This window comes from Papaver somniferum, unplaced genomic scaffold, assembly GCF_003573695.1.
Source record: "Papaver somniferum cultivar HN1 unplaced genomic scaffold, ASM357369v1 unplaced-scaffold_65, whole genome shotgun sequence".
Taxonomy (NCBI): Eukaryota; Viridiplantae; Streptophyta; class Magnoliopsida; order Ranunculales; family Papaveraceae; genus Papaver; species Papaver somniferum.
Genome location: NW_020649304.1, coordinates 1743661 through 1758508, shown reverse-complemented (window position 1 = coordinate 1758508; position 14848 = coordinate 1743661). Strand labels below are relative to the sequence as shown.

Sequence of the window (14848 nt, the reverse complement as noted above, 5' to 3'; positions counted from 1 at the left end):
TTCTAACCTCGGACATCGACGCTTCATGGTATATTTCTAATCAGATTGCAGAAATCAAGTATAGGTTTACCCAAATTCAACAATATACTATTAGGCACGTCTACAGGGAAGGAAATCAAGCAGCAGACGCTCTGGCAAATCGAGCGGCGGATGATTGTTCTATAGGGAAGCTCGCAACAACAATGTGAGACAATGTAATTCCCCCACCTATAAGTTCTATTGTAATAGCAGACTCTACGGGCATAACATTCCCACGTGTAATCTCAGTTTAACTTAATAAAATACATGCTTCCAAAAAAAAAAAAAATCACAAACAGAAGTGAAAACAAACAAAGCTTTGAATTATAATAATACAGTCTACGTAAGGGTAGAGTTGCTGATATAACCAAATTGTTGAGGGAGTAAACCTGGTTTTCTATTTTGAGAGCAGATATAGTTTATAAGAAACGAAATTGAACATCAGGGAAGTGGAATCCTGACCATGCTCTTCCAAAGGAAACCTTCCGCTGGATCTCTCTTTCTCCAATGACTCCATGTTAGAGAATGATTTCGTCTTGTACACTCACACTAAGGGTCTCATTTGGAAGAACAATACTATTAGTTACAACAACTTCATCATCGACAGTAACTGCTTCACCTGGCAAATATACAAACAATGTCAAGAAAGTTGGTAAAGAATAGACAACTGAAAGGATTATCCCCAGCAAGAACCAAAAAGTATTCTAAAGAATATAAGAAACGTGAATACCGAGAATGGTAATCCCAAGTTTCGCATTGTAGTCCCCTACAGCCTGAACCAGTAAATTCGATGTGAATATGTCAAGATCATATTAGAATAGAAAGAGAAAACTGAGCAATTGCATGAAAGAGAGTTACCTGGACCGTGGACCATTTTCCAATAGATGATCTCCACCCAACAATTGAATGAACAACAATGGCATTTTCCTGTCAGCGCATATCAAAACATAATCATCATATTAAATCTCATGCTGGCTTCTCGGTCTATTAGAGTCAAGTCAGTTCCATACCTTGATTACTACATCATCTAAAATGATGCAATTGATGAGTCTCACCCCAGCTCCTACTCGAGCATTAGCCGAAATTGAGACGTTTGGACCGATCTGTTTAAGTACAGTTTACCATCGGCATCAGTTATAGGGCCAAAAACCAGGAAATGGAATATTTTGACCTGGCGTGGACAACTAATTTTCAACTTAATGCAAGCAATAAAGAACTCAACTACCTTCGCTGTAGAATGTATCTTTGCAGATGGGTGGACATAAACATCGCCAACAATGGTAGCACTTGAGGTGCCATTCCCGTTCGCCAAGAGTTGGGGAGAGGTGAATCGGAGGTGAGAAAGATATAATGAAGAACATTTCAAAGACATTCTGCAAATACAAACATAAAATGAATATGACAATCTACGGATATGGGCAAAAATAAAGGAAGGAAACAAGAAAGATTTAGTTCTACCCTGGAGTTTTGATCTGTTCCCAAAAATCTAGGGTTTCGTAGGTATAGAGCTGCTTCTTTCCAGCAAGAGGTGTAAGGATATCTTGATCAAGTCTAACAAATTCTGGAGGGAGTGACCTACTAAGAAAACATGCAAGGAAAGATCTTAGAAGAAAACCAGCTTTTACATCAATTGGTGAATGCGATAAACTCTTTATGTCCACATACGTGCTTTTAAGAATATTAAGACGAGACCGAGAAAATAAAACATGCTACAAGCAAAACTTCCACTGCACCATCACTAACAATTAGAAATGAAATCAAGAAACAAGCAAGGTATACTCTTTAGCAGACTGGATGTCTTCAAAACTTGAAGCAGATAGCACATTAGCTGCAAATAATGAAACACAGCTTAAAGTTATGACAACATTACTGTGAAAGCAATTGCAACTTCAGAGATGAAATCCTTGCAAAAAAATAGGAATAACAATGCTGTTGGTCAACCTTTATCTTTCCTTCGCATGATAACATCCTCGATAACAGTAAATATATGTGGTGTAAATACGTAGACACCACAATTTATTTCATTACTAACCTGAGAAAACACACATCGTGAAAGGGAGTAAGTAGAAAATGATGAATCATCGACTTAAAGCTTTCAAACACCGCAAGTATGTGTGCATTAGCTAATTTACAGTTCATATACGTACAAATGTTTCAGGTTTTTCCGTGTAATGCAACAGCTCTTTTGTGATGGGATCAGCTACTAACTCACCGAACAGGTTGGCAGATTCAGCAGACACCTTCACAGAGAGGAATAAAGGTAAAATAATGTGGTGTAAATATGACTGTTATTGCTAACATTTATAAAAAGGCCAGAAGGCCCAGAGCAAAGTAATGCATGTGCATACCCACCTTGATCACTAAGAGTGTCCCCATGCCACCATACTTTTTATGGGCTTCTGTAGATTTGGAAGGAGAGACGCAGTTAAATGATATATCGACAAAATATGAGCTAAACAGAACAATTTTTATTTCTGAATTACAGCTAATGTGCAAATGAAGTATGAACCATGGAAAACCTACAAATTAGATCAAAGTGTACCTCTTAGATTCTAGAGCATAATTATTTGTATCATCCATAGCTAATAGAATGTCAAACTAAGCAAACATGAATACCCATGACTGAGGATGGAAAAGACATACCAAGCATGTTTGGTAATGGAAAACTGCAGCAAACATCAAAATTCAACAGAACGATTTCTGACTGCCATAAAGAAAAACACGGACCAAATTATTACTCTGAGTTGAAACAGAGCACTATTCAAAATTTTAGACTAACTTATAACAAATAAGTCACACCGCTTCAACCCTATACAATTTCTCATTAAGTCCCTATAACTGACTGATTTAAAGGTTCCATCAAGTCCGAAATGAACTCAATTTTCATTCCAATCACCAAGAGTAAGTAAGAGGAGTCTTGCTAGGGTGCACACCAGTTGCAACCGATCATGACGTGGCACCCATCGATACAGCTTAAACTCCTTGAGATGGTGCATCCTTTGGGGGGGAATGTCATGATCTGACGGCTTTTAGGGACACCATGTCACTATCTGCGAGGCATGCACCCTAGCATTTTGGAAGTAAGGGAGCAAAAAATAGTAAGAAATTCAAACCGGATTGTCTTCCATGATCAAATTTTTGAAATTGTAAAGCCCACCAGCTGAACCATGTGGTTTGTCTTCCCTCAAGTACCTAATTAGTAACCACACACGAGAATTAAAAAAATATAATGAATATACACTAAATTTTTCTAGTTTTAAAGTAAATTCAAGCAATGCATGTGTTTACCTGACTGGAACTTTAAGTTCATTAGAAATTGCCGATACATATAAAGCGAATTCTCGCTCTTCAAACAACCCAATGAGGTAGATTTGTGCTAAATTAGGTATCTAAAAAATAACCACCATTTAAATCAAATTTCAAAATTTATTAAATTATAACCAAATCTAAATCCAAGAACAAAAAAAAGAAAGAATTGATTTTCTTTTTTACCCTTTTACAAGCTGTAATAGGATGATGAATCATAGGATGTCCAGCTAAAGGAAAAAGTGGCTTTGGAAGATGCAATGACAATGGTCTAAATCTATTACCTGAAACATCAAAATCAAGAATCAAAATTTGAACTTTCAATACCAATTAGGGAAGAAGGATGCCTAAAAGAAAAGAAAAAAAAAAAAAAAAGGAAAGGAAAAATAGGGAAGAAGGAAAAGGGGTTACCTTTTGGGCCACCCACCATGATCACAGCAACCACTTTCTCAGATGAGGTTCCTATCATCTCTGGAATTGAAATGAAACTGAGATTCCTTCCAAGCCCTAATACCTTAAAACCCTAAATATACTTAGGATCTAACTTTTTCGGTAACGTTGATTGCATTGAACAGGAGAGAAGTCCCACACAGAGTCAGAGAGAGACTTGTCGTTAAAACATGTCAAGATTTAACAAAATTGAAAATTTATATAAGCAGCCACAGGATCTTTTAAGGCAGGCTCTCATAGTAGAGAACAGAAATAGACAAAAGTGAGGAGCTGCCTGTGCCTGGTACATGAGAAGCACAGACACGGAAAGTAGGCACGGCAAGGACGCGGTAAGTAAACAAGTACGAAAATGGAAGTGGACGTGGATACCGAGGCGCAGACAAGGATACAGATGAGCACACAAGAATGAAACCCACAGCCACCGGATCAAAATCGCACAACTGAGCCCGGAAGGCCGAATCAATGTCATCTAATTAGGCCATGTTGAAGATGTCACTATATGGTGCTACACATTCAATCAAAAACAATCCTAAAAGAGCAGATTTGCTCTAGGATCGTTTACTACAGCAGCATTATAAAATTGGTGGATTAAACTTTAAAATGGCTTTTATTGCTGTAAACTGGAAACATACATCATATCAAGATTGGATGTTCCACAATTACGGAGCCATACACCTACATACGACAAGCATCCAAGTTTCCTCGACATTGAAAAGTAAGGTTGCAAGTATTAAATTTTTGTTTTCATTCAACATTTATATTGTTCAACTAGCTTTTGTTCTATAGTGAATGTGTTTCCCGTCTCAAGCTTTACGCTTTATTTCACATCTTTGAAGGAGCTGTATACCATCCCCACGGTTCATCCGAGATGTATTGCGTGACTTGCTTCACGCTCAGATAGTTCTCGAGTCCCCTACATCAAAAAATAAATAAAAAGAGCATTAATAAAGCATACCTATAATCTTGATCATAGATAAGATTGAAAACACACAGGGATACTTACCATTCCCCTAATTCACGCCCAAAGCCACTGCGTTTGATGCCTCCCCAAGGAGCTTGACAGAAACAAGGCTGAGAGCAGTTCACCCAAACAATTCCTGCCTTGAAGGCCTGTAAAACAAAATACTTTAGTTTCAACGAAAAAAGAAACAAAAATAAATTCCTTCCATCACTTATCATGAAAAGGAAATCATCATATTTAAGGTTGACGCATTCTGCCAAGGACGAAAATATCGTTCGTACCTTCGTCATGCGCTCACACCTCTCCAGATCATTAGAGATTACAGCAGCACCCAAACCGTAGCTGACGAGGACAAACATTACATTTCATCATATTTTTAAGTATCAAACCTTCAGCTAAATTCTTGTCAGGTTTAGATAAGTGTTGGAAAGATTACTCACTGTGTATCATTTGCAAGTTCAACGGCTTCTTCTTCAGTTGAAAATGTTTTGACACATAAAACAGGTCCAAAAACCTCCTCCCTCCAAATTTGCATAGAGGTAGTGACATCTGTTATAATAGTAGGCTCGATAAAGAATCCTTTCTTCATATGCTGCAAGCAAATAAAATCACCCTTTTGATCATCATATAAATTCAAACAAACATGATGACGTAGTCATTGAATGATGATGATTACCTGCGGCCGGTTTCCACCACAGAGAATAGTGGCACCTTCAGTTTTAGCATTTGAAATAAACTGCTTTATCTTCTCATACTGTAAAAAATACGGGATATTTAAGTCGAGCAATACATTACAATGTAGAATGAAATGGGCCTGAATGAATTGAGCAACAGCAAAGTTACCTGCCCTCCACTAACAACTGGCCCAAGTCTGCAACCTTCTTCCAGAGGATCTGATATTTTGATGTTTTTGCTCCAACTGACTAGTCTCTGGCAAAATGCTTCTGCAATGCTTTCCTGAGACATTGATGTAATGCTTCAATCATAAGATAGAATTGGAAGATAGAGAACGATATATGACATTAGGTGCTATTTAAAACAGCTTCATAAAAATTATACAACTTTTGTTGAATCAAAAACCTTACAAGTACGGAACAGAAATTTCCTCTTAATTTAGTTAATAAGCAAAGCATTAATGGTTAATATGAACAGAAGTGTACTGGTCCTACTGGAACATGGTGGTTACGTACTAAGCTGGATTAAAAACGTCCATTATAATATCACCAACAAACTTCCTTCTTTTTTTCTCCTTCATTCAAATTTGGCACAAGAGATAAAAAGTAAAGCCGAAACCAATGTGTCCATTTGTAAAACTTACATGCACAAGAAGACGAGATGTTGCACTACAGATTTGGCCGTTTGTCCAAAAGCAACCAAAAATAGTCCACTCGGCAGCTGTTACAAACACAACACAAATTTATGAGCGTCCATACCTGTAAGTACCAATACATTGAAGGTTTTGGTGGAAGAATGAAGTATTGATAATTCGATATTAAAAAGGCTTCTAGGCCATTGGAACTAACCTTTATCAAGATCTGTATCTTCAAAAACTACAGTTGGACTTTTACCACCAAGTTCCATAGAGACAGGCTGCCACACAATCACAAAGCAATGAGAAGGTTCGAAACATATACAGCTTCTAACATAATTCCAAGGTAAAGGTATAACATACCTTAACCAGTTGAGCTGCAGAGGCCATCACCTTAGAACCAGTTGCAGAACTTCCAGTAAATGCAACCTGGTTGAGGCCAGATTTTCTTAGTGCTTATTCAACATGAAATCAATAATACCAGAGATAAAACATCGAACACTGATGCAGAACAGAACCTTGTCCACATGTGGATGACATGCCAAAGGAGCACCAGCTTCTGTGCCCAATCCAGTTAAAATGTTTAGCACACCTGGAGGAAGACCTACTTCTCTACAAACCTCGCCCAACTCCAAACAAGTCCTGGAAATAGAAGTTTGAGGGAAAGACTGTAAGAACTTAAAACAATGGAAATCTACGAAAACACAATGAAAAAGAGCCTTACACAGATGCCAGCTCCGAGGGCTTCAGTATAGCAGCACATCCAGCAGCCAAAGCAGGAGCTACTTTCCATGTAGCCATCAAAAGAGGGTAATTCCTTGAGCAAAATAAGAATCTGGTTATTCATTTTCAGGCTTTTAAAAAAATACTAGGTCAAGGAGGGGGTCATTCAACAGAATGACTTCTGAATCTGTGTGCAATCAAATGATGTAGTCATGCTGAAGTACAAGGTGCGAACTATACAGCTAGACGACTGAACCAGAAATGAAGGTGACTATTTTACTAATTAATAAAGAAAAAAGGAAATGTCATATACCAAGGAGTGATCAGCCCGACAACTCCAATGGGCTCCTTCAGAACATGACTCTTAAATGTCTCCATAGGAAGCGGAACTGGAGTCTTTTGCTTTGCATCTAAACCTTCGGCCAGTTCTGCATAATACTCAAAACACCCAGCAACATCATCCTGGATACGATAACAAGAAAAAACACATCAGACAAACTTAAATCATAACCAGCATAGACAAAATTAGAAAGATACATAAAAATTCATACAATATCCCATGCTGCTTCATCCAGTGGCTTGCCACAATCCAATGCTTCTAGCTTTGCTAGTGCTGGCTTCCTCTCTGTTATCTGCAAAACTCGAAGCAATAGAAAGTAAAGCTTCAAATCAAACCCAACTGTAGGATACCACTACACCAACTAGACGTAACACTAATCCAATATTATTCAACTTCCAATCCAAGATAAATTACTTAATAAACTCTTCATATCAATAGTTCCTAATAACCCTTCCATCTAATTACCTTGGCAGCAATAGCCCGCAAATACTTTCCTCGAGTAGCCCCGGACGCACATGACCAATCTTTCCCTTTATTCCTGGAAAGAGCCCTGCGAGCAGCATCAACTGCAAGGTCAACATCCTCCGAAGTAGCCGAAGGAATATCTCCTGCAAGATACAATAATTTCCTTTACATTTTTACTAATACACAACTGATCAAAAAGGACCACAATCAATAATAAAAAATAAAACATCTCCATCAAATCAGCTCATTCAAAACCCTAGACTCTCTTTCCATCACTTAAAACCACCCAATAAAGTCACATATACTACTCGATCACAGAATCTTAAAAATGAACAGTATAAAGAAGCCATCTCCACTCACCCAAAACCCCTAAACTTTCTGTCCATCACTTATAAAACTAAACACATACTTCTTTATAATGATTATTACTCATACTTTGATCAAACATCATAAATGTAACTAATTTGTAAATAATCAGATAATAAAATACCAAAAATTAGGGTGAATATTTGAAAAGAAGTAACTGACCAATGATTTCTTCAGTAGAAGGATTGATAACAGAAAGACGTTTTCTATTAACTGGTTCTCTCCATTCTCCGTCGATAAAGAGTTGACGACTTGGTACGGGGATCGACATTACTGTAGACTATTCACTTCTCTCTCTGCTTACTCAATAGATCTTGTTGTTTTGGTAATCACTCTGATCTGATTTAAGTGTATCTGCTGGATAAAATCAATACAGTTCTCTAACGATTCGGAATCGTTGTAGATCTCTATAAACATAAAAGTTAAAAATGAAGGAAAACTTGATATAGATCAAGATTCAACAGCCTAGTTAGCAATTCGGGGTACGGGTAGTAGTTTGGGACGGCATACGTACGGGAATTATACGGATTCGGATAAATCGGATTCGGTCAAAAATCCGGTCAACGGTTCGTTGTTCGGACTGTAGTTCGGAACGACATATGTACGTGCATATTCGTTTTATAAATGTGAGTTCGGCACTTAAAATTCGTCTTACATATATGATAAATTGATAAGTATTATGACCTTATTACGAGACTAATTTTATGTGTATATGATTTATAAGATGGAAAAAATATTTTAGCGTGATTATTTAACAAGAAGTAAACAATTTAATCGCATAAATGTATTTTAAAATGAGTTTATAGACTTTTAAACAAAAATCAACACATAAAACACTGGTTAAACAACTACCAATAGAAAATTTTAACTGAATAATTATATTTAAATATAAAGTATATACAAAATCAAACAAAAACCAATCAACAGAATTCTGGTCGGAGAGTTATCTATGGGAGTTCTAGTTCGGAAATATCATTCGGATTCGGTCAGTTCGCATACGTTCGCGATTCATTCGTGAGGTCCATATAATCCGCGAACTAGGTTCGGAGTTCAAATAGTTCGAAAGTATCATTCGGATTCGGTCAGTTCGCAAATCATTCGGGAATGATTCGGAGAATTACTAACTAGGTTCAAGAGTACTCACTTGCTTCGGGACCCACTCTTTTATTTTTAAGGCTAGCGTAAGCATATCTCCAATGCAAAGGGCCAAGGTCATCCTACGTGGAAGTCTTATTAACACTTTTTTATATGTGGGTCAATTGCTAAACATATTAAGCTCTAAGAGCATCTCCAACAGAGGGTTTTAACATATCTTCAATGGTCAGCGAAACAAAGTTCTTATCCGTTACTTATCTAAAGAGGATTTTAACAGAATCAATTCTCAAAAACCTTGGTTTGTCTGTGGTTATCTAATGGTGCTAAAAGTTGTACCTGTTGAAGGCTGGCCTCCAAACCATCAACTCATATTTGATGAAGAAATCATGTGGTTCATTTTATGCAACATCCCCAATGAATGCACGGAATTTGAGGATCTTCAACAACTCACTCTCCTTATGGGGGAACTTATTGAAGCTTTAAATCCATTTGGCAAACATCCTCTTAAGAAGAATGTCAAAGTCTGCATTAGAATCCCAGTTCAGAAAGCCTTACCAACAGGCATTCCTCTCTTCACATGTGGTAGGAGTGAACCTTTCTTAATTGAATGTAGACACATCAAAGTTCCAAAATATTTTTGCACCTCCTGTCGCATCATTGACCATAAGGATCAAAACTGCCCTGCTTGGAAACTTAAGCAGAAAAAGATCCAAGAAATTGATGCTCGTTGCAGTAACTATACTCTTCCGGTTGTCTCAAAGTTAATGATGCCTTCTGCAATCAAGCAAGTAAATCCTTCCTCTGCTGCCATCACTGATACCATCATACTACACTCTGAGGTCGTACCAGAATCACAAATTGAATCGACGGCTATCGAAGTGTGCAATAAAGGAAAAGCTGCAGCCTTTGATCAGAGTATGGAAAATACTACTCAGAAGAGCCTATCCAACACTGTTCAAATGGGCCCCTTTATCAACAGATCCACTACTCTGAAGATCTTTGATGTTGGTCATGTTCAGAAACACTCAACCCAGTTGGAGAATGGTCTTCCAATTGTTTTAAAGCAAGTTACTACTCAAAACGTTACTGTAGTTGCCTCTATTTCTGGTTCTGAGTCTACCCCTAGTGGACCGATTTGTACCACAAACTCATCTAGGAGATTCAAAACTGCTTCTATCCCAAATACCAGCTCAATCATCACTAGGGTAACAGTCAACTCTGCTGAAAAAGATGCTCTAGCAAATCTCAAAAGAAAGATTAATCCCAGTGCTGATTTACGGAAACGAACTAGAGCTAACTCTAGTATGGCCAGTCTAGTGGTTATCCCTGAAGATCAAACCTCTACTGAACCTCATTATGCTCAATTATGTACTCCAATCACCAATTTGGGAGAACTACCAGCTATTGACCTTTCTACATGCTCCCTCAACACCCAACCAATCTTCAACTCTTTTGGATGCTACAATGTATCTGCTTACAATTCCTCAGGCAACAATGATGTCCGCAATAATTCCCCTCTCAATGCTGCCAGTTCTAGTATCAATTCTTCCCAAAGTGCTTCTCAAAGTGGTGATGGTACCAGTGCTTCTCTTGGTGGTGGATCTGACTCTACCACTCAGGTAAACTCAATACCCTCAACTCCTTCTCTTGATAATTTCAATCCTACTTTGAATCAGTCCCCTGTCAATAACATAAATTTAGTGGCTTGGAACATTAGAGGTTTTGGAAAAAAGTCTGCCAATAAAAAAACTTAGTCTGCTTTGTAGGAATGTTAACCCTGATATTATCTTCCTCTCTGAGACTAAAATGGGTAAAGATATGGCGGCTAGGAAACTTAAAAATATGGGCTTTCCCTGCACCTTCAATGTCCCCAGTGTTGGTAGAAGTGGTGGTCTGGTTTTGGCTTGGAAAAAGGAAATTCACCTGAATGTTATCTCATCCAGCTTGAGGGGCTTCTATGTTACTTCAACTGACGTCATTCATTCTAAAACTTGTCATATTCACTTTGTTTATGGAGAACCTAATAGTAATCTAAGACCTTCCTTCTGGGAACAACAATGCCAACAAACTAATGTTCCTATAGATGAGCATGTTTTCTTCATCGGTGATTTTAACACCCTTTTAGGAACAGAAGATAAAAATGGTGGCCTTGAAGTGAATGATTCTGATTTTGAACATCTTAGAAATTTTTGTTCCGTTTTCAACCTGCATGATCCTGGATTTTCTGGACCAAGATTCACTTGGTCCAACATGCAACAAGGTCCTGATTTAATTCTTGAAACGCTTGACAAATGTTTTTTAAACCAAATTGCTGAAGATCTTTGTCCTAAATTCTGTGTTAATAATCTCCCTAGGGACTCTTCTGATCATTGCCCCATGCATATAGGATTTAACTATGAGGATACTTGCATGCCTAGACTTTTCCACTTCATGGCTATGTGGATTGAGGATCCCACCTGCAGAGACATTATAGCAAATTCTTGGTCTGTTAATGTTATAGGATCTCCAGCCTATAAATTAAGAGATAAGATTCTTAGTACTAAAAAAGGCCTTAGAGATTGGAACAAATCTTCCTTTGGTAATAATCAAACTGATATATCTACCATTAGCAAAGACTTGTTAGATTTACAGATTTCTGATCCTACTGATACTACTACTTCTGCTAGACTTAAAGCCAGACAAGAATACCTTTACACTCTGGAAGAACTCTACTGTAAAGATAAGTCTAGAGAGGTTTGGCTTATGGAAGGGGACAAAAACACACCTTACTTTCATAGAGTCACTCTCTTCAGGATAAAGAGAAATGCTATCAGTTGGATCAAGGATTCCTCTAATACTATTCTAACTGATAAAGATAGTATTGGAAATTCTTTCATAGATTATTTCAAAAATCTTTACTCTTCTCAGCCACATCAATTTCAGGATGAAATTTTGAATGATCTTCCTGTTAAATTTTCTGCGGAGGATAATGATATCCTAAATCTACCCCTTATTGTTGAGGAAATAAAAAATGATGTCTTCCAAATGGGAGGAAAAAAATCCCCTGGAACAGATGGTTTCACAAGCTTATTCTACCAAAAAAATTGGGATATTGTTGGAGAAGTTGTTGTTGATATGACCCAAACCTGCTTCAGAACATGGCATATTGCAAAAGTCTTCAATCATACCAATATTGCTCTTATCCCTAAAGTCCCTTTAGCAGAGTTGGTCAGTCAATATAGACTCATCGGACTATGTAAATTTATTTACAAAATCCTTTCTACAACTCTAGCTAACAGGTTAAAACCTTTTATGAACAATATCATATCCCAAAATCAAAGTGCCTTCATTCCAAAGAGGAGTATTTCTGATAATATTCTTCTAGCGAATGAAGCCATATATTCTGTCAATCATAATGACAAAGTTGAGGGTACTGCTGCTATCAAACTTGACATGTCTAAAGCTTAAGATAAATTGGAGTGGTCTTTTCTTGAAAAATTTTTGAGAAAAATGGGGTTAGCTGAAAATTGGATAAAACTCATAAACCAATGTTCTCTACTGTCTCCTATTCTGTTCTTTTAAATGGTAGCCCTACTGGTTTTTTCCAACCTGAAAGAGGTCAAAGGCAAGGGGATCCTCTATCCCCTTACCTTTATATTATTTGTGTTGAGGCTCTTTCCTCTTATATAGATAATTTTCAAAGAAATGGTACCCTGAGGGGTATCAATGTTTGTAAAAATGCCCCTGAGATGACTCATCTTCTGTTTGTTGATGACTCTCTTATGTTCACTTCTGCTACCACAGAAAACTTCACTGCTATAAAAAAACTACCTTCAAAAGTACTGCCTAGCTTCCGGGCAAGAAATTAATTTTGATAAGTCTGGTATTTTATTCAGTAGAATAATCCCTGAACATAGGAAGGCCTTTTTGGCTAACATTCTGGAGATTCAAAGCAGAGATTTAGGAGAAAAATATCTTGGGACTCCAACTGTTTTTCAAGCTTCCAAGATCCAAACCCATATGGGTATTTTCCAAGCTGTGGATGCCAGAATCACTGTCTGGCTTCATAAGCTCTTTTCACAGGCTGCTAGAACTACTTTGGTTAAACATATTGGTCAAGCCATTCCAGATGGGGGCTTTCTTAATCCCAAAACATCTTTGCAGACAGATGGATGCTCACCTCTGCAAATTTTGGTGGGGAGAGACTCTGGACCCAAAAGATAGGAAACTTCACCTTTTGGGTTTGGATATTCTTTGCTCCCCTAAATATGAAGGTGGTTTGGGATTCATAAAAGCTGAAATAAACAATCTTGCTATGTTAGTTAGGAATGTCTGGAAAATTATTGAAAATCCCGATTGCATGTTAGCCAAGATTTTAAAAGCTAGATATTTTCCTAGAACTGATTTTCTGAATGCTAAGTGTCCTGATAAGTGTTCCTGGACCTGGAAATGCTTACACGCTATTAAGGAGCTGATAAAACCTTTTATTTCCTGGATTGTTGGTGATGGGAAGTTTATTGACCCTTGGTGCGATAAATGGATTCCATCTTTGGGCTCTGCAACCCCCAACCCTCTTACCCCTCCTGACCCTACTATTAAAGTTGACTATTTCATTGATGATAATACTAGAACCTGGAAAGTTTCTAGACTCATTACTCATTTTGATGATGCTTTTGTTAAGAAGATTGCCACTATTCCCTTAAGCCAGCTTTGCACTCCTGATAGGAGGGTGTAGATGGTGGATTTTCGACAAGGGTAAAATTATAAAACCCTAAATATTTATACTCCGGATCCGGCAATTGGATGAGTATTGAGACTCATGTCTCTCAATAAAGCATGAAAGCTCATGCCATAAAACCTCTGACTGAGAAGGTTGTCTCTCAGAGTATCTGTAGATGTGTAGTCTCCCAGCTGAGACCACGACACATCTCATGAATACTGAGAAATTTCAGTAATTATTTATGCTCCAGATCCGGCAATCAGATGAGTATTGAGACTCATGTCTCTCAATAAAGCATGAAAGCTCATGCCATAAAACCTCTGACCGAGAAGGCTGTCTCTCAGAGTATTTGTAGATGTGTAGTCTCCCAGCTGAGACCACGGCACATCTCATGAATACTGAGCAATTTCAGTAATTATTTCTATATAGAATCGAAATATTGGACGGCTCCTAGAAAGCATGCCTGCTAGTATAGAGCGACAACGTCTTCAGGATGCAACCAGGTTTTCCCTGACTATATAGGAGAAATATGATACTCAGCAAATTCATATTGCTTAACTCTAAGATAATTAATGCTCCTAGATAGGAAGCCCTGTTAGTATAAAGCTATCAGTTAATTATCTCTAATCGCCTGAATATCCAGCAATATTCTACGATTCTTCGTTATATTTCGTTACTTCAATTCGTGGTTCTTCCCAACAGAATTCCACGGGTTAGTAATAAATATTCAACGAAACAGGCATCTGAGCATCGAATAATCCCTGACTAAAATGGTGCAAGTGTACTTAGCAATAATGCACAGACCAGCATTTGAATGCGCAAACGAGCATTTCAAAAATACGAATGAACGATCAACCTATGCAAAACGGGCCCCTAGCTCAGCTGGTCATCCCCGTTCCCCAAAGTTTAATGCGCTCCAGGAGGTCACAGGTTCGAGTCCCCAATGGCGTAATATTGCAGGAATTAACATGGAAGGTAGTGTTAGTTTGTCCCCCTTGTGACACAATCTCAGCCCCCCTCCCGCCGTTTCGGCTCCCTTGGCTAGGTTACCCATGAGGTTCGCTGGTAGATTAGCACAACAACCTGTTCAATTAATGTAATAGTATGTCGTTGGAG

At 37.9% G+C, this 14848-nt stretch overlaps 2 protein-coding genes across 3 annotated transcripts; both read right to left on the bottom strand.

Moving 5' to 3' along the window:
• Positions 1-267: 267 nt before the first annotated feature.
• Positions 268-3947, bottom strand: LOC113343771 (mannose-1-phosphate guanyltransferase alpha-like). 2 transcript variants are annotated; one of them, XM_026587900.1, is made up of 15 exons: positions 3736-3947; positions 3511-3608; positions 3307-3407; positions 3132-3210; positions 2662-2722; positions 2371-2417; positions 2166-2258; positions 1960-2050; positions 1798-1846; positions 1477-1596; positions 1244-1391; positions 1029-1121; positions 877-945; positions 749-791; positions 268-637 (listed from the first exon to the last, which is right to left on the bottom strand). In XM_026587900.1, exons 1-15 carry the CDS (start codon positions 3791-3793, stop codon positions 537-539), a joined length of 1251 nt encoding a protein of 416 aa, XP_026443685.1. In that variant the 5' UTR covers positions 3794-3947; the 3' UTR covers positions 268-536. The 2 variants fall into 2 exon arrangements, with proteins under 2 accessions (XP_026443685.1, XP_026443686.1); XM_026587901.1 differs by having other exon boundaries at positions 1477-1593.
• A 411-nt stretch (positions 3948-4358) lies between these two features.
• On the bottom strand, positions 4359-8368 carry LOC113343708 (betaine aldehyde dehydrogenase 1, chloroplastic-like). Its single transcript, XM_026587840.1, has 15 exons — positions 8101-8368; positions 7573-7715; positions 7319-7399; positions 7081-7229; positions 6769-6861; positions 6563-6686; positions 6408-6473; positions 6259-6325; positions 6054-6130; positions 5579-5692; positions 5412-5489; positions 5176-5327; positions 5017-5077; positions 4778-4884; positions 4359-4687 (listed from the first exon to the last, which is right to left on the bottom strand). Exons 1-15 carry the CDS (start codon positions 8207-8209, stop codon positions 4597-4599), a joined length of 1512 nt encoding a protein of 503 aa, XP_026443625.1. The 5' UTR covers positions 8210-8368; the 3' UTR covers positions 4359-4596.
• Between the last annotated feature and the right edge of the window lie 6480 nt (positions 8369-14848).